General features: G+C 38.5%; 1 protein-coding gene across 3 annotated transcripts in view; it reads left to right on the top strand.

Annotated features, from left to right (window-relative positions):
* FIGN (fidgetin, microtubule severing factor) overlaps window positions 1–25,428 on the top strand; it is a 116,449-nt gene that overhangs the window by 88,170 nt on the left and 2,851 nt on the right. For all 3 annotated transcript variants that reach the window (XM_074967451.1, XM_074967450.1, XM_074967452.1), the window contains one exon: window positions 18,263–25,428. This exon is cut by the window's right edge and continues 2,851 nt beyond it. In XM_074967451.1, the coding sequence (XP_074823552.1) occupies window positions 18,271–20,508 (2,238 nt within the window). In that variant the 5' untranslated portion in view covers window positions 18,263–18,270 and the 3' untranslated portion in view covers window positions 20,509–25,428. The remainder of the gene's footprint in view (window positions 1–18,262) is intronic.

The raw sequence follows: 25,428 nt of genomic DNA, 5'->3' as shown, positions 1-25,428 counted from the left end.
ATTTTATTAATTTTTTTTCTTGCAAAAAGTCATCTCTCAACAACAACAAGAAAAAATGCTGCGAGGGAGTAAACCCCATTTTAAAATGTGTACCTAGAGTTCAAACATTTTATTTCGTTCTTGCTATTCTTTTAAATATGGGTTTGTGTTAGAAATGATTGCAGACTGATATAGTTACAGAGAGGTAAATAATTCCAGAATTTACTTCTTTTGGATAGTTTAATACGTGTCACTTACATTGCTGTTGTTGACACCTTAGATCTCTATTTTGGCATAAATCCAATTTTGACATGACGAAACCTACAGTTTTGTCTCTTTTCACATGCATTATCTCTTCCACGTGAAAGGCACTGTGAAGGCGTGGGCTGCCATTAAATCTTAAATGCCTGCAGTCAACACTAAGAATGCTTCTTTATTTCAGTTTGATTTCCTTTGTCATGAGAGATGCATTTGGTGAATGTATCTGGGAAAGCTTGCAAATTGCCAAAGATTTTTGTAAGAAGGAGCTGAAGAACTTACAGGAAGAACGTAACAAATGTAGGGCATGAAGGCATGAGAATGGTAAAACCTGTCTACCCCAGGCCCATCAGCCAAAATCCCTATCCTAGAACCAAAATCATTCTCCAGCTGCAAGGTATTTTGAAGATGTAGATCTCTGTTCTTGGTGACTGCAGTTGTTTCCTAAGGGACAGATTTTTCCAGGGGAACTTCTACTTGGTGATCACAGTGAGACTACTCAAAGTGTAGAGTATTGCTCATGTGAATAAGGGTGGCAGAATCTGGTCCTAATATAAATCTCTTTTAGCTGGAGTTTGCAGAAAATAATTCTTAAAACTTTCCATAATTTCCCTATCCTCTTCCTTATGTTGATAGATGTACAAATTATAGGCATTGTTTTACAAACAAGCATAAGGGTACCATTACTCATGTGATTAAAACTAACTGTATGAGCATATTGCATTTGTAGGATCAAGCTCCATATCTAACACAGCAACTTCTTTTCATTTGTTTGGATACAACTACCCCGCAAACATATTTTTAATTAAAAAAAAAAAAGTTTACAGAGAATGCCTATATACCATGCATATAAAAATACACTCTATCATAGAATCATAGAATATCAGGGTTGGAAGGGACCTCAGGAGATCATCTAGTCCAACCCCCTGCTCAAAGCAGGACCAATCCCCAATTAAATCATCCCAGCCAGGGCTTTGTCAAGCCTGACCTTAAAAACTTCTAAGGAAGGAGATTCTACCACCTCCCTAGGTAACACATTCCAGTGTTTCACTACCCTCCTAGTGAAAAAGTTTTTCCTAATATCCAACCTAAACCTCCCCCCACTGCAACTTGAGACCATTACTCCTTGTCCTGTCATCTTCTACCACTGAGAATAGTCTAGAACCATCCTCTTTGGAACCACCTCTCAGGTAGTTGAAAGCAGCTATCAAATCCCCCCTCATTCTTCTCTTCTGCAGACTAAACAATCCCAGTTCCCTCAGCCTCTCCTATCTTCATCATGATGCTATACTTGGGAACCAAGTATTGGGGTGTTGTAAAGAGGTATGGTGGGGTGTTAAATCTAACTGAACACTTACAAAAGGGGAAGAGTGTGCCATGAGGAGACACCATGTAATGAGGGCAAGGTGTGCTCTAAAGCAACCCAGAGCTGATTCTAGCCGAATACCTGTAACCACAACTAGTATCCTTACTTTGTGGAGCATGGGGGCCTTTTCTGGGCAATATATTGTTTAAAGTACTGGGAGAGACAGTTTAATCATTTTAAGAGTATGCTGTGTAACTGATCTTGGACGTGCCCAGTACTCGCCAAAGATTTATTGAAAAAATCATTTCTAGCATGACTGTCTTTCCCTCAAAAATAGTTAAAATATGAAATAAAGCAGTCATGCTCAGCAGCAGCTTTCACTGATGCATTTAGGGCATTCCTTCTCTTTAGCAATCCAGACCTTTTTAAGAAATGTCATCTCTGATTATTCTCAGTATAAAATGGCCCATCAAAGCTACCTTGGTGCAACCTTACCTCTTAAATATCAGCCTGCGACCTCTAACCGTTTGTTATCAAGTATCTTTTTGTTCAGTTGTGGCAAACCTCTCGGTGTAATCCTCCTTTTGACATAGAATGAACAAGATGGGACACCAGCCTTAGGAGTTTTTTATTAAATCACAGATGTATTTATTTAAAATGTTTTGGGCAAATATTTAAAAACTAGCATAAAACTGGCGTATTTTACCACAGAAAGGTAATCAGATTGATTTGGGGAATACTGATGTGTAAATGAAATATTCTAAAGTAAGGCCATGGGCCAAATAAAGGCCAATATTAGGATTTTGGAGGCGCCCAGTGAAGTATGAGGTCAGAGGTCCCATCGTCTCTCAACAATTTCTCCAACCTTTCAGCGCTTCCAGTTAACTAAGTTGCTTCTTTATTCCCGCAATCACCTTACATTTTTCCTTTCTCTTTCTATTATTCACCCCAAATCTTGACTTGTGTGATAGTGTATTCAAAAAGTAGCAGATACCACAATTGTTATATATCAGTTTTGGGAACTGACCTGCTATTTGGAGTGAGTGGGGTGGCATGAACTTGGGTTGGGGACCTCCTGGCATAGGTGTTGGAACTAGGGGTGCTGGGGGTTCTGCCACTCCCCTTGACTTGAAGTGGTATCCATCACGCACAGAGTTTACAGTTTGGTTCAATGGCTCTCAGCACCCCACTATAAAAATTGTTCCAACACTGCTGGATCATGGATTTCCCAAGACCCAGTTTTTTAAGAACTCCTTTAACCATCCTATTTTCTAGTAGTTTTTTTCTCTCTCTTTCTCTAGCTTGCACACTCTCACTCTGTCTTTTTGGTTCAGCTTTAATGCTGAAATAGAAGACAATTGTGGTTACACAAATAGGTACAAAGGGAAAGAGCATATATGGCAGATCTAGGGGAGAGATGCATTTGATTAAACCAATACTACAGTTCATGGAAATCCCATGGCATACCCCATCTCCCTCCATGAACTGGGCGGTAAGGTTTATAGAGTGTAAGGTGCAAACACCAGCATATTGCTTTCTCTGTTTTCATCTCTTCTAAGAACAGAGAACTAAATTCCAAAATTCCTCCCAGCTGCAGTACAGTATGTGACTTTTGGGAAAATATGCCAATTTAGAGTAACTTAAAGGAAGTGTATTTAGGATTACAGTCAGTGTAGTCTGTCAGGATCGTGTAATTCAAGAATTTCCTTGATGATACACTTTTTTTCTGAGTTCCTTTTCAAACATAGTTGTGTCATTGTTTCCAGACATGAGCAAGAGAGGAAGAAATTATATATTGTATTGTGTATATACTCCAGAGCCAAACATTGTATTTGTAGATTTTTCAATATCCATTATAAAAAGTAAACATAGAATCCAAAGTATAAAAGTAAGGAATGTATTTCACATCTCATACTTCAGTGCATAAGGTAATTGGCTGTAGAGGTCAGGCAGGAATTCCCCTATAACTCTGTGTTGAGCAATACACAGCTGTCTATCTGCATTATGTTTTTTATTGGGTCTTCATTGGGTATTTTTAATGGCAATGATACAAAGATATGCAAAAATAAATAAATAAAAACTAGATGGACAGGCATCAAATATAAACTTCAAAAAATAGAAATAAAAATCAAGGACGACTACCCTGTCCTCGGTCCCTCCCAAACCAGCTTGTGTATATCTCACTTTCACATTTAATTTACTTTATATATAAAAATGTTTCCTAAAACATGGAATTCTTCAGTTTTGTTTTTGTAAGATGTTTCTAGGAAACAATTTTTGTCATGGTACTGTGCACCAGACTTTTATAACCGGAACACAAGAGCTCTTTTACCTCCTTAGGAGCGTGGGCATATTGTTAAATAAGGGCATAATGGAATTAATGTGGGATATTGTCTACTACAACAAAGAGGATTCCAGACCTGTTGCACAAACATTCTCGCCTGGTATAGCCAGACTTTTGTGCTGTTATGCAAACATATCATATTGTAAATGGTGCACCACTAAGCCTGTAGGCACCAATGATACAAGTATGAATATTTCAGAAGGTATTGGTCACAGAAAGTTTTGTCTAGAATTGTTGAGGCCAGTGTTATTCCCTCTTTAAAACAAGTCAAACATCTACTGGGGGAATGATCACAGTACACCAAATAACCTTCAACACTATGTGAGATAGCCCTATATTATTTTCCACCCAAAAAACAAACAAACAAAAAGTAAATCCAGATAATGCCATCTTCAATAGGAGTACAGAAATGTCCACAAACAGTCTGCAACACCCGCAAGGCTCTGCAGAAAGTGTTGGTGAGCCAGGTGACACTCTTTTCTATAAAGGCTACATTGTGTCTGTTAAGTGAAGCCTGTTGTAAGGGGTAGTACAGAGGTGCACTCCCCCAGGGGAAGCAACTTGGTTGTACCCTTAGAGCTCCCTGGATATGCTGGTGGTGGTAAATAATTTCTGCACCTCTGTAAAAAGTGACCAGCAATCTCTGTGTACTTCTACCCCCTTTTAGACAAGTTGCTCCCAGCTCTTCCATGACCACAGCAGAGCCTGTAATTCCAGCCTGCCTTTATGCAGGCAGTGCAGTGAGATGGTGAGTCCTGACTCTACTCCTGCATGGCTATATAAAGGCCTACGCAGTCAATACTGAATCAGTGATGCATTTCATGGGAATTCCATGGCATACCCTCTCAACATGATGTTAAGGAGGCATTGTGCTACCGAAAATGCTGTCTTTAGAGATGTGATTTAAAGCATGGGTCCTGGCCACTTATGTTCATTAAGAGTCCATGGCTCTTTTCATAAGAGGTAGATAGTAAGCCTTAATGTTCTGCGAAAATTCCAGATGTCTGCCTGCCTACGACTACAGTTTCACCTGGATCATTCACTTCCTGTCCTAAACTGTTGTGTAAGGCTGCTGTGTGGTAGTAAACAGATATGGCATTCCATATTGGGGTAGTAATATTTCAGTGGTGGTAATACATGCCGATAGGGCCTGGTCCTTCAACTGTAACCCTAGCAAGTAGCTGTGTAAATAAAGTTTCCATAATCAGGCCCGGAGGACCCAATGCTCTCAGATGCTAAACCCCTCAATCCCTAAGGAAGACAGGAGCTGTGGTTGCTCAGAATCTCACACGATTGGATCACCTACATGTTGTAAGGTTGGTAAAACACTTAGAGGTCTTATATAAAAAGTGTTATAGCCAGGCAAGTTTATGATTTAAAAATCCGTATTACAAATAGAGAGTAAGTTCATAGCCCAGAAGTCCAAGGAGGTGTCGTTTTTGTTACATCTGGGAGTGGGGAAGAAGTTGCAGTGGAGTATTTTTTCTCTCTATGTTAGAACCAGGTGAAGTAGATATAATGATGTCTAAGACATTTGGTGTGAATTTTCAGTTCCCAACTAAAACCCTGATTTTAAATGACTTGTAGACCAAGATATCTGCTGTAATACTGTAGTGAAGGATTTATTGATAAGTAATTGACAATTCAGAGCATCCGTGCTTTCCTAGTCAAATCAACAGTAAAAAACATATGTTCTATATCTTAGAGCATTAGGTTGTCACTCATAAATGATGTGAAGTTTAATGCATTATTCAAAAGTATATGAGGAGGCTCCAAAGAAGCTGCAGGGCCTTTGTTAGCTTCTGCTGTCTGTATTAAAAAAAGGAAAAGAAAAGTCTAACTACGAAAGACTTAAAAATGCAGCATTTGGGATTGTGCAATAGTTGGATGCACTAGCGATTGGTTTTTTTTGGATCTGACTACAAATGCAGTTCAGACTTAAGAAACTGGAATAACTATAAGATCTGATACCTATAAGAACCCACATGGGAATGAGTCCCCCCCCACACCCCAACACATACACTACTTTGTAGTGCAAAGAAGTACATACCACAAAATCAGATGAAACTGGCATTAATTTGGCAGTCTCAGTTCTCATAGCCCTATTGATTCAGAAAGCTGCAAACAGATATAAAGGCTTATTGGCTCCAATTTTGATTACTGACGTTTTGGGGGTTAGGATAAATAAAAAGGTGTTATGGGAGGAATCATCCAGTAATAGAGTTCCCATTAACATCTTACCATAAAGTTCTGATATAAAATCTGAGATCAAGGGAATTAAAGTCTTCTGTAATTTTTTGGTGGTTCCATTATTGATTGTTATTATTGTTCCATCTTCTTCATATGTAGGGTGACCAGATAGCAAATGTGAAAAATCGGGATGGGGGTGAGGGGTAATAGGTGCTTATATAAGAAAAAGTGACTGTCCCTATAAAATCGGGGCATCTGGTCACCCTATTCATGCTTTCTTCACAATGTCCTGAATGCAACTTCAAAGATTCTCTTTGGTATAATTTTTAGCAAGCAAAATAATATTTACATCATGGTATGTTTTGTCCAAGCGTAAGAGCCCAAAGAGTTTGCTGCATTTCTTATTTATAATTTAGGAACACGTATTATGTCAAGCACAAATCAGTCTAATGAGAGAATGAAATCAGTGACTATTCCCTGAATCAACTCTGTGGATTTTTAATTAGCATAGATCTCATACGCTCAATCCATTTTCTGTTGAGTCTGCATTAGAATTTGCAGTGTGTTTAGTGTGGGTGTTACTAGTGTACAGAGAGTGGGTATCAGGCTAAATTGAACTTCCTATTGATGACAAACATACCTCTCACTGATCATTGTGTTTTATGAATAATGTATGTCACAATGTTACATTGTCTGAGCTATATTTTTTCTTTTACTGTATGAGCATGGTTGTTGGCTGGATAACTACAATGAGGCAATGGCATTTGAGGTATCATATAGAAAAAAACAGCATTTGTTATTTTCTTTAGGGACATAAAGCAATTTGCTGGCTCTTTCATATAAAGCACTTTCAGCTGTTACTGTGAAGTCAGCACTGGCCAATGTTCCTTCAAGTATCACTTCTTAAACTGTCACTTTTGTTCATTATCACTCAGCTAATGACGACAAAATTTATTATTTGTATGTTAATGACTGGAAATTGTTTACAGATGGTATGGGTTGGAGTACACAGTTGAACAAAGACAAGAGGAGTGAGCAATTTGCATGCCTGGTGGAGGATACCTGACTCATGGTACAATATGGATCCCCAAAATAATCCTGATTGATTGCCATGTAGGACAATTTTTAAACCATTCTAAAATTTTCTCTGGAAATATTAACTGCAGTTTAGCTTGAACATAAGACAAGTGTATATTCAAATACACTTGGAAAAAAATATTGCAGTAAATCTAACATCACAGCTACTGATTCCTTTAGCTTAATTATGACACTACTAAATGTGAAAATCTATTCAGTGCTAGGAACACTTTTCACATTACATTCACGCTAAAGATTGGCTGTTAAGAGCTCATTACTGGTAGTTTTCTAAAGAGCGGTTTATTAAACACTGTTACCTAATAAGCATCTTTGGTGGTGCAAATTGCTGAAAACAGTAATGAGTCTGATTAGACTTCTTTTCAATTACGACAGCTTGTCTAGCAAAAAAAGAAAAAAAAAGAAAAAAATCTTGATGCTTTGGAATCTGGCTACAAGGCACTACATGGTTTAAAAGGAAAATGCCACCTCTGTGTTTCCTTTCCACAGTTCAGTAATGAATAGAGAATTGTCCAAGTAGCCATCCAATTTATGCACTGGAAAACTGGACGGACAGCACTAGAAGCACAATCCTGTTTGCTTAAAATTTGCCAAAGCTATCTCCACTAATATACCTAAATAGGGTCATTCTGAAGTTTCCTCTGCTTCCTTTTGTTTAAGAATGGAAAGCCATAAATGAGAGAGAAAATTGAAATGATTCACTCCTAACTGGTTTGTAGAGGTTGTGCATTCCTCTGATTAGTCTGATATAACTTCCAATTATTTCATCTATAAATCTTTTACTTGCTGTCACAAAACTCTTGCAGCTTTCAGACGGCCATGGCCATTAAAACTAACTTTTTTAAAGCAGTGTATTTTCAAAATGTTTTTTAAAATCTAAGCTTCATAAATGTGTGTTTGTGATGTCAGGATGTTTAAATGAGTGTTCTTTAGCTTCTAAACTGAACGAAGGTGTAAAATGTGTTATCTGTATTTAATGGCTGACTCCCCTATTAAATCATTTCTGAATATTACTACACAAATGGGAGAGGGTGGTTAATATAAAACACCTTTAAGTGATTAACTGTCATTGCTGCTGTTTGGTTATGCCAGTAACATTCTAATGCTTCTGTGGGTAGTGGATACAATTCAGTGTTTTTTATCCTGTTAAGTATGTGAATGTTTTTGTTTTTTTTTTTTAATAATACTGTTTGACATAAAACTGGATAAAAGAAATGCTCAAGTAAAATGTGGAAGCAATTACTATGACTGAAGATATGATAAAAGAAGAACACAAAGACTTGCACAAGAAAGATAGAGTGCAATGTTGTTGGAGAGAATATGAGAGACATGTAAAGCAAAATGAACTAAACTAGTGCAGTAAATGTTAGAACTCTCTGTGTAGAATTTTATAAAAATAAAATTGCATGTATATTTTCAGTGATGAGCATATATTAAGTATGTGATACAGATACTAGACATTAATAGAATTATATTAAAGTTTGATTATTATGTAATCTGCAACATAATTGTTTACAAAAAAGCCTAAAGTAAAACAATAGTGCATGATTTTCTCCTCACTTAATGGCATGCTGATGTAGTACCATGGACGTCAGGGGTTCCTCCTGATTTACACCAATGTAAGAAGAGAATAAACCCCATAAACATCTTAATTGTAATTCCAATATTAACAAAAAAAATCCCTTTTGGCTCTTTTGTGATGTTGAAAGGCAATTTCCACGTCCGTTCTACCTTTGAAATCCTTACAGTTAACGGATCTGTATATTTCTTGATGGAGAAGGACTTTCATAAGTGTGCATGATCAAACATCCAGTAAAATAGTGCAATTTTTGTTTTTAAACCATCACACACACACACACACACACACACACAAAGTGCTATTATTCGGCTATACAAATGTGTGCTCATAGTGAGCTTTGACATGTTAATCAGTGGAGCTTGACTTTTGTTTCCTGCAGCAAATTTTAAAACTATTTCATCATTAGTTGACTCCTTGCACAATAAAAGAGTGGCCAAAATTATAGCAGAAATAACATTGCTTATGGTAGTTTAAACTGTTGTTAGTGTGCAGCTAGTTCTCGATATGATTCTTGCATTGATTAGATTCTTGGTTTGTGTCTTGGAGGCTGTTTACAGAAAAAGTTGACTTAGTACATTTGTTACAAAGGGGGATGACTTTTCTTAATCATCAAGTATAGTTGATTTCTTTCTTTTTTTTTTTTTTAAGTGTCTTACTTTTCCTCCATCCCTTTACACACTCTGTGCCTCAAGACGTGGCTCAACTTTTCCTCTGCAAGCTGAACTTTGCTCCTTTGAGCAGGGACAGACAGCACAAAACATGAAGAGTTAGTGTGTAAGCTTTTCTTTCTTTCTTTCTTTCTTTCTTTCAGAAGGATAAAAAAGAGTTTGGTTTATCTAGAGATGAATCCCTCAGTTAAGATGTCCTCTTCATTCAAATACATATGTGAAAATTATCAACCTCACTTAACAATATTGTCTAGTTCGTGAAATAATGCAGTAGTCACCCAAACAGTAAGCATGCAAATAATGAGCTCTTTCCCCATTTTTTAATATTTAATTCAGAAATCTTTTATTGGCTGAGCAAAGAAGAATTTTTGGAATTTATGGAATCCAGTAACTAAAGGCTTTAAGTGGGGGAAAGATTTATCTTAACGTAGTGTTTCTAGCATAACAATTTTCTTTCATTATCTTTTTGCTTTTAATCTTGTTTCTCTGTATTTGGGGGTAGCAGGAAGGAAAAGGAAGGGGTCATCTGTACTTATAGCCAAGCCTAGAGAGTGAGCAGTGTCAGGCCTCTGCTTTCCTTTAGAGTGAGGTTAGTGCAGTTCTGCTGGCTTCCTTTGGAAGGAAACGCCAGGTTCCCTGTGCTAACATCATCCCTTATTAAGACATAATCTCTCATTATGCAACATGTTTATATGTATTTTCTTGAATGGAAAGGCCAGCTCAATAAATGGGCATGAGAATATGCTACTTAAAGCTGAATGGCATTGTGTTTCTTAGAAAGTCACCGTATACCTGTTGTAGCCGCTGCCTGGGCTTAAGAAATGCGTACAGTATGTGTGTGGTAATGGTAAGGAGGAGGGTGGAGGGGCTCTGCTGTTGCTGCTAAGAGCTCTCTGCTCTTAATCCTGGGCCATGTCAGGAGCATTCTAAAGCAGTTTATCTTCATATGTCGTCTTGTATATAAGAAACAATGCTAAACCCAGCAAAACTCATTTCATATGTAGCTTTTTCCACAGCCTTCAGATCAAAGTTATTTTCTTCGGGCTGGACTAAATTATACACAGGTCCCAGGAGTGAAGGACACTGAATTAATGCACTATGTCACCCAGTACTGGCTATAGAATATTTTTATCGAAGCCTGAGACACAACATCTCTTTACTATTGCATTAAAAATTAATGCACAGATTGCCAAAAAGAGCAAAATGCATAAATAACAAAAACAAATTTTGCAAAGCCTTTGTACAGTTTGGAGTCACCTTAAGCAGCAGTTTTTTAAAGGCTAGTATTAGATATTTCTAAATATACATTTAATCGGTATTTGTTCTCCTTTAGCTAATTAGCAGAGAGGTACACTAATCTCAATAAAACAACTGTATATAACTTGGTGTGGCAGTAGGTGTTGGAACTGGCATTTTTAAAAAGGTAGGAATGCACTGTTCATTCTAGGCAGTGCCATGAGGTTATGAGCCCCTATACATTTGATTTTTTGACCCATGTTAGTTTAGTGTATTGGATCAAAATTGACTACAGTTTATTTCAAACTTACTGAAATTGATGTTTGCCTTTGCAAACTTAGGGAGACCAGGTCCATGTAGGCAAATCTCTGGAATTAACCCTCTCTAAATATACACAAAGCTATTTGGGTTTAATACAGGACAGTGACTGAGATTTAAAAAAATATCGTAGTGGCATAAACTGAGGCTTGCACAGTTTGCTGCTGATGTTATTTGGAAGTAAGGATGCAAATTTTTCTAATATAACAAAAACGAAGTCTTTAACATTATTGGAATTTTGGTCTTAAAAGTTGGACACTGAATGCAGTGCCCATCTCTGATTGTTGATATTTAAACAGAGATTGGTTCCAAATATGTTGAAAAAGGCATGATATAAATGAGTGTTAGGATTCAGCGTCCGTTAAAGCTCTATTTATCCTGCACACAGTTTGTCTGAATAAAGCATGTTCCTTTATTGCAGTTTTAACCCCATTTATCCCCATGCACTAGTACTCACCTGTTATTTACACAAGGAAGAGAAGGTCGAGACTGCAGAACAAGGGGGGTGCTCTTTTGTGATATAGAACATACATATTCATTAACTCTGCTCTCCCTATGGGCACTTGTCGTATGTTCTGATGATCTTCGTATGACAAAAGGAAGTGGGGGTAAAAGGGGAATTGCCTCAATGGATTGAAGATAACACGAGAAAAGGTAAAAGACACACCATGACAAATGGGCTACCAAACAGTAAGTTTAAAAGTGAACTAGAAGCTTTGTACCAGAAGAAATACATGTGATCTGTGATCAATAGCAGTGTATATACAGACCAAAATATTACAAATAAAAACATAAGTAGAAAATCAGAAATGGACCGAAAAACCTAGATATGAACCTCTAGGAACTCTGAGAAAATTTAGCTCTCGATCTGAGCTTTGCATATCTAGCCCGTCATTACTGAAAATCCATGTTTCTTCCACCTGCTTGCTAAAACACCAATTCAGGATTCCGTGTTTCCTCTGCAACAACTGATGGCATGACAAAGACAAATAAACAGCGCAAGTATTACATCTAGTCTGGTTTCAGGGGGTGCTGTTTCTACACTGGCAAGGGAAATATTGGATCCTGAACACTAGTCTTGGAAAGGAAACAAAGCAGGAGATTACTTTCAGCTATCCAGTTTAAAATTGTTGTGTGTGTTTGTTTAAAGATCTCACAAAGCTCCAATTTAAGTCAATGATAGCTTAAGTGCCTACTTCAGTGGGAGCAGGATCAGACCCTAAGTCTGCATATGTGTGTGTATATATATATTGCTTTTCAGTACACCAAAAAATAGTATCCAACAGTATATTCTGCTATAATCAGTAAAAACAAGTCTTACCAAATTGACTATTATAGTTATCAAAATCCCTGCAGTTACACTGCAATAGTTATACTGCTTCTCATGTTGATGGAGGCATGAATTTTGCAGAAGGGTTGTCAGGTGGTATGTTAAATGATCTACAGTAGATTGTGGCAATGCATATGTATTCAGTGGACAAAAAAAGGACATTTTTCTTACAATTACAGTGGCTTTTTTTGTGCACTTGTGCTTTCACCTAGCACCCACTCAGAAATTACTATTGTGAGTTATTATTTGTGCAGCACCCACACCTTGCTAGACTGTTTACAATTATGGCCTTTCCTCTTAGGAACTTGCAATGTAAGAAGACAATGTACAGATGCAAAGAATCAGAATGGGTAGCAACAAAAAAGCCGCATGTATGAATGGTAGTGTGGCAAAAAGTCTTGTAATACTATTTTTTTTCTTCCTTATTATGCAGTTGTTTTAAAGGAGCCTATGAACACTTTTGTGTGTGTAGTGGGAGTAGCATTAAGGGAGCACTTGGGTTTGTAGAATTATTTGAAGAAATGCATCTTATATTTGTGTGTGTCAATCTTACGTGTAAAAAAGGACCTGATAGATACGTGCGTAAATGGATTCACCCACAGTATGTAACCATAACTAATCAATGCAGTTACAATATAAGGCAGGGAGTATTTGGCTGAGAACAAAATACATTACACCTAAGGGACATCACCACCATTACAGATAAATTGATATTTCTGAATTTGCATAGAAAGAGGTCAATTCAGTGCATAAGTAATATGTGTTGTCCACATTGACTGTTATTTCTCTGTCCATCGGTCTCTGTCTATCTTTTTTAATTTCATAGAGCTTTTGATGTCATGGGATCTTAACTATACCTGCTAAAGAACATTTAGCCAGAAACGCCTTTGTGATTTTTTAAAAGCGCTGCTTTATGTAAATGAGAAGGAATGGGGGGGGGGGAGAAAAAGTAATTTGCTGTAAATGTATTGTAATTTGCAGTCGTGAGGTGTGAAAGTGTGATTTAAAGGAATAATCATTTGACAGTATTTAAATTAGATAATTGGGACACAATAGTTTGAAACTACAGGTTCTACGAATCATTCTTTAACCAGTTCCAAGCTCCCAAATGTGTTGTGTATTTGTAGTTGTTTTAACGTGCTAGTGACTTTAGGGAATATACACATAACAGAGCTAAAAACAGTATGGTTTAAAGAGCGGTTGGAATGGCACCTATTAGGTGACAGTTGTTCTCAGGGCATCTGCTAGCAGTTGAAGTTTAAAAACCTGATCTTGCTCCCATTGAAGTCAATGGCAAAACTTCTATTGACTCAAATGGAAGCAAGACCGGACCTTAGCATGAAAATGCGGACAACACTTTAAAATCTTGTTTTCCCAGGTTTACAGCATGTGTAAAAGTTAACCCTGAGCTCTCACTTGCCAAACAAACTCTCCAAAGCTGGGCCCTGGCCTTGCCCTCTGATCGGCATGGGTGGAGCCTTGTGTCTGTGCAGCATCCCATGAAATGAAGGGGGTTCCTCCTTCCTCCTGTTTAAAATAACTAGTTAGTATATGTTTTTGGTCTCATGTTATTTTGAAGGTTCAAGACAACCCCACACCCTGCCATCACCTCAATCCCTGCCATTCTTGAAAGAGTTGTAACCCATTAGAATTGTTGGGATATGCTGAATAGTAAACTATTTCTTCTCCCCGCCTCCCCTGAAATGATACGCCTTGCTAAAGTTTCTAATACAAATCTCATATTGAATCAAGAGAAAGGTTGTAACATAAACCAGTCAATTAAAGTTCAAAGGAGGGCTGCTGCTTTGCATTTATCTCTTAGTGGGTCCAACCCTGTGAGATGCTGAGCTCTTTCAACTCCCATTGAAGTCAATGTGGATTGAGAACACTCTGCACCTTACAGCAGACACTCAGTATCTTGAAGGATTAGGCCCCATATGTGCATCTGTGATGCCTAGGAAGAACTTGGACATGTTAAAACACTGCCAGGCTTTAAATTGTCAGTTTCCTTATACTTATTCCTTATTGTCAGTTAATTTTGTCACAAAGCTAGCATTATTTGCATATAGTTTTTATCTGTAAAGCTGAAATTGCAAGTATACTTCTGCTTTATGGAATTAAGTGTATAACACTCTGAAAGTCTTATTTAATAAGTTTTGCATTTTCAGATTAAATACATAAAAGCAGAAGGAAAAAAAGAGTGATTAAACATTGAGTAAAAACGGAATTGTATAATAAAGTTGTTGGCAATGATAATTATTCTAAATGTAGTCCAAACAGATCCAGCTGCTTAGAATTATGGAGGAGAAATGTAAAATAATGCTGTCAGAAGAAAAAAAAATGCTTAGGATTTTTAGCACCGTACCTGCTGCTTATATATAACATGTTAAATTATCTTAAAATCAATTTTCTGTTAAATAGCATTCTATATTTAAAGAATTGAATTGTTGCCTTATGCATTTTGCTGTTCAGATTAATACAGTTTACACACTTATTTCATAAATGTAGGTAACATTAGTTGATTCCTAAATTAGCATGGGTTTAAAAACATATAGCCTTACTTTGCTTGGTTTTATTTTCACTAAACATTTAAGCAATTACAAATATGCCCCACAAATGACTGCTTATTATTTCAGAATTCAGAGTATGTTAAAAGAATGCAACTTCTAACTACGTTCTTATTACCTGACTTTACCCTTTGATATCAGCCTTAGCATGCCTAAAAGAAAACACCAAAAAAGCTCTGTCAAACAAAAGAGAACAGAACAAAAATAATGCTCCCACAAACACCGAGGATCTATGAGGGAAAAAAAGAACACATTTGCTCACCAGAAAAAGTGTAAATTGCATTTTTTATTCTGACTCATAAGTTTGACCCTTGTGATCACTATTTACAAAAGGAGTTAAGCAACAAAGTTTTTTTTTATGCTCATTCAAATTAATGTCAAATTGAGGAAAAAGCTCTTTGTGCCCCCAGGTCCAGGACAGCCTAGTGGACTTCACATAAATACATATTTCTTCAGTGTGTACTAATATAAAGTAGGTTTCAGAGTAGCAGCCGTGTTAGTCTGTATTCGCAAAAAGAAAAGGAGTACTTGTGGCACCTTAGAGACTAACCAATTTATTTGAGCATAAGCTTTCGTGAGCTACAGCTCACTTCATCAGATGCACGTAGCTCACGAAAGCTTATGCTCAAATAAATTGGTTAGTCTCTAAGATGCCACAAGTCCTCCTTTTCTTTTTGCTTATGGGACACCGTACAATAGATGTTGTTATACTGTGGCATAGCGAATAGCTTCTTTTATTTTACTAAAGTGGCCTCGCATTCTTTCACTTGGCAATAAAGGCATTTTGCCCAAATTACAAAATGCACATTCATTAACTAATACACAAGTTTTGCCCAAACTGTCTGCAAAAGTAAAGGCTGTGTCTGTGCCCATTTTACTTTATCTTTCTCGTAACTTTCACTGCAGCTAGCTGCTGAATTCTTTTCCAAGACCCTTTCTCATGGCACTCATTCATGTGTATCTAGTGAAGAACAATCTATTCACGTTATTGTGCATCTATATATAACAGAACCCTTCTGTGTTGTGGTAACCTTTCAAGCCCAACATCACAGAACATGGATAACACACATATATATCTAAATATTTTACAGTGCGAATGAATTTGCATGTCTTTTAGGCAGTTTTGTGTTACAGAAATGTTAATATTCTTTCCTTTTAAAAAGGTTGGAAGTAAATCCCACAATCCTAGGAGAATTTTGGATGCTGGCTACTTGCAATTAGCTTTTGGCGATTTGCTCTTAAGATTTCTAGCTGAATTTAACAAAAGTATGATTTCTGAAAAACTGCTGCTGGTTCCTCATTAAAACTACAGATTTCATAACTGAGTGAGATTTCACACAATTACATGATACATTTCCCCTTTTAAAATGCAATGGTTGAAACATCAGAAACAATTAGCAAAAAAAGATTAAATTAATTCCAAATGAAAGTAATACATCTGCCAATAACTCAGCCTCAAAACTGCATTTGTCAAAGGAATTTCTATAGGCTACAGGGTAACTGGATAATGGTTAACAGGCATTTTTCTTCAAGTTGTCATAAGTGCTTGAAAAATGGGGACGGGGGATTAGGGGGAGATAGAACTGGGAAAAAACAAACAAAAATCCCACCAGACCTAATCAGTGGCATGCTCGTGTGGAATGAGATCTGCAGTATTTGTACTAATAAAATATAAGGCTCAATTAAGCTTTACTTTGCAGTTTTCAGGCTAAATTTAACTGATTTAGTGATTTGCAGATGACTCCTAAAAATAAATAAATAATCCAAATGCATATTACTGCAACTGCAATAAAATATATTTTCAAATGAATCCTGTTGCTTTCTTCATTTATTGTATAATTACTGCAATCCTTCCCACCTTGTTTTCAGTATTTCTTAATCATTAAGTCGGAAGCATGACAGCAGTGCCAGCCCTGGCGTGATTCTCTTTGACTAAAACCTTGTAAATTAACACAATTAGCACAGCATCATCCTGCTAATTAACTTCCAGTGTCTGGTGCAGCGGTTTTGCAAACAAGGAAGAGAGGGAGTCAGAAGGGAATAAACATGCCATTCTGTTACCAAACTGTGTGCTGTGTTAGGTTTAGCTCAGTGAGGCTAAGCTGGCCATGTCAGATGCCAGAGTCAAGCAATGAAGAGCTAAAGGGGTTGGGGGGAAAAACAGGAGGGGGTAGAAGCTGTCAAAATAGACTGCAGTAATTCAGAAGGGAGCTAGTGCCACAGATGCTTCATTTAGACTAGGCCTCCTCCTTATCAGGGAATCTGTGCCAGAGGGCGCAAGACTGTTTGCAAAAATCACTTTTGGTAATACGAGAGAGATTAAGGTGGCCTATTTGATACAGCTGTACAAAAATCAGGAACTGTCTACCATACACAGGTAAGAGTTGGAGGGGTGATTATAATACTTGTAAATTGCTCTTACTGCGTATGATGGATTTAAAAAATCATCCCATTATTTGCGAGATTAATTGCTTTAAAGTGATAGTCACACAAGCACATTTTGTTATTTAGTTTACTGTACTGACAGGGCTGATAGCCAGCAGTGTGTGTCACAGAACTTTTAGGGGCTAGACTGCAATTCTTTTCTTTTTTCGGTACCCTGGAGGCTCTGAGGGGGGAAAAAAAGAAAAAACAAGCAAGGAGACCGACAGACAAGTAATGCTTGTTTTTTTTTCCCAGAGCCTCAACAACAGAACTGAGAGGCAGAAAGGAGCCAGTTGTAATTCATACCGAGTTGTAGGCTTTGTGTGATGAAAGCGACGGAGCGCTGCCTGGGAGATTGCTTTGCTGCACTCCACGAAGCAGATTTGAAACTGTCGTGGACCACTTTAGATGAGAGTTGGATTATGGAATGACCTGCTATGTCTGTGTCATATTGTTCTGCGCAGGGTGCATTATACTGTGCTAACTAGGTGTTCAGTACCAAATAAGAGAGGTATCCTAGATGTGATCTGTCAGCTGTGTCTCATATTTTTATATTGGTTAAAATATAAAACTGAAACTGTGATAAGAGAAGACAGAACAGTTGGGTATCTTGTATGTTAACAAAAATCCACACTCTGGGTACTTAAAATATATTGGGTCTTGTTTAATTACTTTAAGTAATCTGTCTTTAAGAAAACAAATCTTTTCCCCCCATCTAAATTAGCAAAAGTACGGCTGTGTGTGTGTGTCTATATTAAACAGACCTGACTATTGATAGTGTTTTACAAAGACATTCAATTGCATGTGTAGTGTGACTTTTTTTTTTTTTTAAATCTATAGTATAAATACAGTTGTCACTATGCAGGTAACTAAAGAAATATAAACAGATAACACTTTTAAAAATTCATTTTCAGAGCATCTGAAAATGGCTCAGACCACTGTTAACTGTGTTTTCCCCCCAACCCTAGGCTTGAAGATGCAGTGGACGCCGGAGCATGCACAGTGGCCAGAACAGCACTTTGATATCACTTCGACTACCCGGTCTCCTGCTCACAAGGTGGAAGCATACCGTGGACACCTGCAGCGCACCTATCAATATGCCTGGGCCAATGATGACATCTCTGCTCTGACTGCCTCAAATCTATTGAAAAAATATGCAGAAAAGTATTCTGGTATTTTAGAAGGCCCAGCCGACCGACCCATCCTTAGTAACTATTCCGAAGCTCCGACAGCACTGGTGAATGGTCGGAAGAATGAAAATGAACCCTGGCAGCCTTCTTTGAACTCAGAGAGTGTTTATCCTATGAACTGTGTCCCGGACGTTATTACTGCCAGCAAAGCTGGAGTAAGTGCAGCCCTCCCTCCAGCAGATGTCTCTGCTAGTATAGGGAGCTCACCTGGGGTGGCCAGTAACCTGACAGAACCTAGTTATTCTAGTAGTACCTGCGGAAGTCATACAGTACCTAGTCTTCATTCAGGGCTCCCATCTCAGGAATATGCCACAGGATACAATGGATCTTATTTACATACTAGTTACAGTGGCCAGCCAACACCTGCACTTCCATCACCTCATCCATCCCCTTTGCATAGCTCTGGCCTCTTACAGCCACCACCACCGCCACCACCAGCCCTAGTCCCAGGGTACAATGGGACTTCTAACCTCTCCAGTTACAGCTACCCATCTGCTAGTTATCCTCCTCAAACTGCTGTTGGGCCTGGGTACAGCCCTGGTGGTGCCCCACCTCCCTCAGCATACCTGCCTTCAGGAATTCCTGCTCCTACTCCTCTCCCCCCTACCACTGTACCTGGCTACACCTACCAGAGTCACGGTTTGACGCCCATTGCACCATCAGCTCTGACAAACAGTTCCGCAAGTTCTCTCAAAAGGAAAGCTTTCTATATGGCAGGGCAAGGAGAAATGGACTCCAGTTATGGAAATTACAGCTATGGCCAACAGAGATCTACACAGAGTCCCATGTACAGAATGCCCGACAACAGCATTTCAAATGCAAACAGGGGGAATGGCTTTGACAGAAGTGCTGAAACATCATCCTTAGCATTTAAGCCAACAAAGCAGCTAATGTCCTCTGAGCAGCAAAGGAAATTCAGTAGCCAGTCCAGCAGGGCTCTGACACCCCCTTCCTATAGTACTGCTAAAAATTCATTGGGATCAAGAACAAGTGAATCTTTTGGGAAGTATACCTCCCCAGTAATGAACGACCATGGGGATGAGCACAGGCAGCTCCTCCCTCACCCAATGCAAGGCCCGGGACTTCGTGCAGCTACCTCATCCAACCACTCTGTGGACGAGCAACTGAAGAATGCTGACACACACCTCATTGACCTTGTAACCAATGAGATTATCAACCAAGGACCTCCTGTGGACTGGAATGACATTGCTGGCCTAGATTTGGTAAAGGCTGTCATTAAAGAGGAGGTTTTATGGCCGGTGTTGAGGTCAGATGCATTCAATGGACTGACTGCTCTACCTCGGAGCATTCTTTTATTTGGACCTCGGGGAACAGGCAAAACATTAATGGGTAGATGTATAGCTAGTCAGCTAGGGGCCACGTTTTTCAAAATCGCTGGCTCTGGGCTTGTCACAAAGTGGTTAGGGGAAGGAGAAAAAATTGTTCACGCTTCCTTCCTCGTGGCAAGATGTCGCCAGCCCTCAGTGATTTTTGTTAGTGACATTGATATGCTTCTTTCATCTCAAGTGAGTGAAGAACACAGTCCAGTAAGTCGGATGAGAACCGAGTTCCTTATGCAGCTGGACACTGTTCTAACTTCTGCTGAGGACCAAATAGTAGTAATTTGCTCCACAAGTAAACCAGAAGAAATAGATGAATCTCTTCGAAGGTACTTCATGAAACGACTTTTAATCCCACTTCCTGACAGCACAGCGCGGCACCAGATAATAGTACAACTGCTCTCACAGCACAATTACTGTCTCAATGACAAGGAGGTTGCACTGCTTGTCCAGCGCACAGAAGGCTTTTCTGGACTGGACGTGGCTCATTTGTGTCAGGAAGCAGTGGTAGGCCCACTCCATGCCATGCCAGCCACAGACCTTTCAGCCATTATACCCAGCCAGCTGAGGCCAGTTACATATCAAGACTTTGAAAATGCATTCTGCAAGATACAGCCTAGCATATCTCAAAAAGAGCTTGATACATATGTTGAATGGAACAAAATGTTTGGTTGCAGTCAGTGATACTTCTTTAAAAAAAAAATTGAAATGAATGTTGGCACACACACAACCTGCTACATAGGGTATAGAACCCCTTTTCAGTAGTGTTAAAATTGCAAAGGGTACTGGGAAGACTACAGTTATCTTGCATCTAAAGAGTTAGGGTAGACTTGAAGGAAAAGTGCATCAAGCAAGAGCTGTTGATCTGAAAAACCACACATGACAGAAAGCATATGTTGATGCTCAGTTCTGTTCAAGCTAGACAACACTCACCAAGGAGCAAGGTGCAAGTGGGTTGATTTCAGAAGGACATGAACCCTGTGTGTTGATTCCATTCTGCTGTTCTTGAGATTTAGTTGCTGTCAAGTGCCTGAAGTGGTGCTTTATTTTTTGTTTGCCTCACAATTACATTGGTGGCATGTGCTAATATAAAGAGCTTTAACTTCAAACATTATTGGACTAAAGAGATGAACGGTTGTGTTGCGACAGAGAACCAGATTTTTGCTATTCTAAGAGCAACAGTATTCCTCAATCCTGTCTGTTCTGCAGTATTAAACTAAGAACAGGTAAAACAGGGTAATGGTAATCTGGACCTTAATTTCTGCAGTTCATTTCTTTTAATGTTCTGTCTGCAAAAACTCAGGAAAGTGATTGTGATTTGTACAGTACCTCAAAGGAATGTGTTGAAAGCACTATGTACTGCTGAGAGTTATAGGCTAGGCTTCAATGTTACTTTATATTAAATATGTATGTTTACCTCAACAATTGGAAAATGGCAAGGAAATTACTTTGAATGTATCCAGGAAAATACTGAAGTGTGATATGAATGAATCTTTACAATTTTAAAGTAGAAACAGAAGGATTTCCCAGTGTTAAGAAATGGGTCTTTTGCCAATTTTGGGGATCAGACCAGAGCAGAATAATTCTCTTCATGTCAGTAAACTGGAAGAGTATTTAGTATATTGCTCCTTGATAATTATGTGATACAGTCTTCAGAAGGTGCACAGATGAAAAGAGAGCCACTTAATCAGTTTATATTAGCATCTGGAACGGTTAAACATGAGATTTGGTAGGACTCCGAGAAACAAATTCCCTTAAACTATGACTTCAGGCATTTTATTTCTTGGCTCTGGTTGTAGTTTTGTGGTAATTTCGGTAAGGCTGAAGGGAGTGGAATCATTGTAGGTCACTGGCATCGCTCTAGTTGCAGGACTGTTCAGAGCAATGCAGTAGACTGCGACCAAACAATACAAATAACAAAGCAAAACTGAACCCTCAAAGTACATTTTTTCCCCTCGCAAACTGTAAAGTTTAGTTTTTATTGTGTACATATGGCTCCATTGTCCTTACTGCAATCTTCATTTAGTATCTGTTAGAAATCTTCCAGGATGGATTGTGCCCACCATTATTTCTACCTCAGTTTTGTTACATTTCTCTTGGAAAGCAAAGTAAGAAATAGAGCAAAAAATTAAAGTCAGATTACATTAGGAATGCTAACCTGCTCAACGAGTTTCAGAGAGCTGCTGTTTTCCCTCAAGTCAAGTTTCTCTCTGTACCTTACATGCTCTCCTTTCTCTCCTCCCCCCACTACACATACTACAGAGTCTTCCTTCTGGAAAGACTAGCCGGCATGTGTGGCATTTTGCTCCATTCTTCCCCCGCCCCACAGTGTCTTTCTTTTTATCCTTTAATGCTTTATGTGCAACTCCTTTCATGACAGCTGACTGATGTTGGGTAATGTCTCTGAACAGGAGCAGAGTATGCTGCAGCTGCCCAAAGCCTCTGCTACTGCATGAGCAGAACAGCCTTGCTTTTTATTTTATTATATTTTGGTTTACTTTCAAGAGACAGTAACAAAACTGTTGCATAGCACTGGCATTGATTGTTTCTGTTAAGTAATGTACATTCAAAACCATTAAATAAATGCACTGAAAAGCCCCAAGAAGAGAGCTACCAATCTGTTACCAGATCATGTTTGTCTTCTTTAAAAAAAAAAAAAAAAAATTATACAGATCTCAATGTTAAATCACTTGAAACATTTCGCGTTTAGAAAGCTAATGAGGGATTTCATGATATCGCTGGGAATTTGACTCTTGATTACTGCTTTCCTTTACCTTTCTTTTAAAATATAGATAAATAAACCAGAGCAAATAAACCAAAATTTAATTTAAGAAGAATTCCTGGCAAACATTTTGTCAATCTAAAGTTTATGTTTTAAACATGAAAGTACCATTTTTAAAACAGTGCCTTTCATTAAGGATACAGAAAGTAAGACTTAAATACACCACCTGCTTTTTCAACAAGTGACTAACATACACAATCATTCTTCTGACCCACTCTTTCTGCTTCCTCCCAAGCCCCCTCTTCTGCCATTTTACCTACCTTAGTGTTGGTAAATTCTGAGATCCCCATTAGCTGTAGGTTCATATTGATCTCACTGACAAGTTTTACTATTGCAGGTTGCTGACTCATTTTCTGTCTTAGACATTATATTTCATGACTGCCATCAAGCTGTGCTCATCTGAAAGTAGGGTGACGAGGTGTCCCAATTTTATAGGGACAGTCCCGATATTTGGTGCTTTTTCTTATATAGGCTCCTGTTACACACCAGCACCACCACCACCCTCTGTCCCGATTTTTCACACTTGCTATCTGGTCAGCCTATCTGAAAGGTTCAGGCAACTTTTGACAAACCAGCTCTTGTTTTAAACCACTTCTGATAAATCCATAATATTAACAGTTTTTTGTGACTAGTAAAAGTAATGCCAAATTCTGGACTGCACGAGTGTATTTTTCCCCACCTTTTACCTAGAACACAATTAAATGAAATTATAGATATTCATTTTGGCTTCCAGCTTTACATGATTATCTATAAAAATACAATTCAGTAGTCAGTTTCTCAGAGTGTATCTTAATGAACATGACAGGCAGGCAGAAAAGACAATGGGAAGATGCGAGTACCACAAGCTCAGATTCCAGGGGCTTGATTCAACCCTGCAGGCACGGAAAGCTGGAAATTTCACCCCACCGTCTAGCAACTGCACCTGGGGCTAGGAGGTGAGTGGATTCACCCTTCTCCCAAGGAAGGGTAGTTTTTTCTTGCACCTCTGCCCTTCCTTTGAGGTCTTGTTAGAGAGGGCAACTATAAAGTATGGTCAGAGCTCTGCCAGAGGAAGTTCCTTGGAAAATACACTCAGCCAGCTCTTCTCCAGTGTGTTCAGGCTACATCTTCTCCCTTGACAGAATTTAGGGCTGAGCTGGCAACTTCCAGGCCCCTCTCGTTAAATAGGGTTGTGCACGCCTTGTGTGGCTCTGATCTCCTGAAGGCATGCTTCCAGCCATGAGTGTTCCAGCAGGAATGAAGCAATCCCCAGGACTTGAGCTCTGAGAAACTTGGATATGTCACAAAGGTTAAGATCACTTTTGGGCGGGGGAGACAACCAGCTTCCTCAGGCTGCAATATTTGCTAGTTTTTGAAAGAGCTTTGCAGGAAGCTGTTTGCTGTCTGTTGCAATTGGTCATATCTGTGGGTGGGTCATGCTGCAGCTACAGAAGTGCATAAGAGAAAAGAGCAGCCAGACGTACAATTTCAAGTACTGGGGTTTTCTTGGATTTTAGGGAATTTGGGGTAAGATCATTAATGAATGACAGCTATATCAGCCTATCAGCATAGAAGCTTTGCCCATCATGTCTGCTTGTAGAATTGATAACTGAGAAGACCATTTTACATCCGCTTATGCACTTTTCTACCGCTGCAGTAACAATTCTAATAGCAGCAACAACAAAATAAAGTGGAGGAATATTTCTGCAAGCTGAAGGATCAATATCAATTCAAGGGTTTTTTTTATAATGACCTTATGTGAGAGACAAATGGAAATACTCTACACTTCTGGCATGCCTCTCTCCAAAATATTTAGAACATTAGTGATGATATTGAAAAGTTTGCTGACTGAGCTGATCAATGGAATGTGAAGGCAGTTTACTTTAAGGCTATTTACTTTCACACAGAATATTTATCTATTAGTCAGTTTGTATTCCACTCAACGGCGGATAGAGGGGGCAACATGTTTTCTTGTGTGTTTCAAACCCATGATGGAGAAAATAAACCATTCCACTAAACTACATAGGCTAATCAGCATCTGGGAAAGCGATGCCAGCTGCCCAGAAGCTAGGCTCTGTAAAATAGTACAAGGTCATTTTACATGGGTTTGCATAGTACGTTGCTATGCAGTTTTCAAAAGAAAATAATGTTGTGTAAAACTCCAAATCATTCCAATCGTTGTTTTGTAAACTTCAGTATATTTACATTCAAAAGCAAACTTTGGAATCCATACAGGGTTTCCACTATCTGAAAGTACATACAGCTTTAGGTATAAGTCCATGTGTTTCCACTGTCTGAAAATACATACAGCTTTAGGTATAAGCCCATGTGTTTCCTCTTAACCAGTGTATCATCAGCTAGAGTATATTGTATAAAATTGAAGGATACATGTCATCGTAAAATGAGGCCACTGAAATAAACTTCTAAAATTCTCCTTTCACTTACACCAGTGTGAAATTGGTATAACCCCAATGACTTCAGTGGAGTTTCACCCAGGAGAGAAGAGTCAACTCCAAAATGTATAAGCTATGTCCGTTGGTTTTTCATCATCAGATCTGCAAGCTAACATATATGCTATTTACAGCACTAACTCCCTTTCATCTTGTATGTGTGCCTATGTGTATATAACATTTATATGTACATACACACCAAGTCCAAGTAATATTTTTGTCTCTTTCCTTTGAGAAGTAAAAACTTTCTTTTTGTTTAATTGCCTGCAGAATTATGTGAAGCACATTCATAACCATGGCGGTATTAGTATTTCAAAATTCAAAAAACAAACAAAACAAAACAAAAAACCCAGCTGTACTGGTGACTAACCAATACATGAACTGAAGCTCATA

This window comes from Natator depressus, chromosome 11, assembly GCF_965152275.1.
Source record: "Natator depressus isolate rNatDep1 chromosome 11, rNatDep2.hap1, whole genome shotgun sequence".
NCBI lineage: Eukaryota > Metazoa > Chordata > Testudines > Cheloniidae > Natator > Natator depressus.
This window is presented reverse-complemented; position numbering and strand designations above follow the sequence as displayed.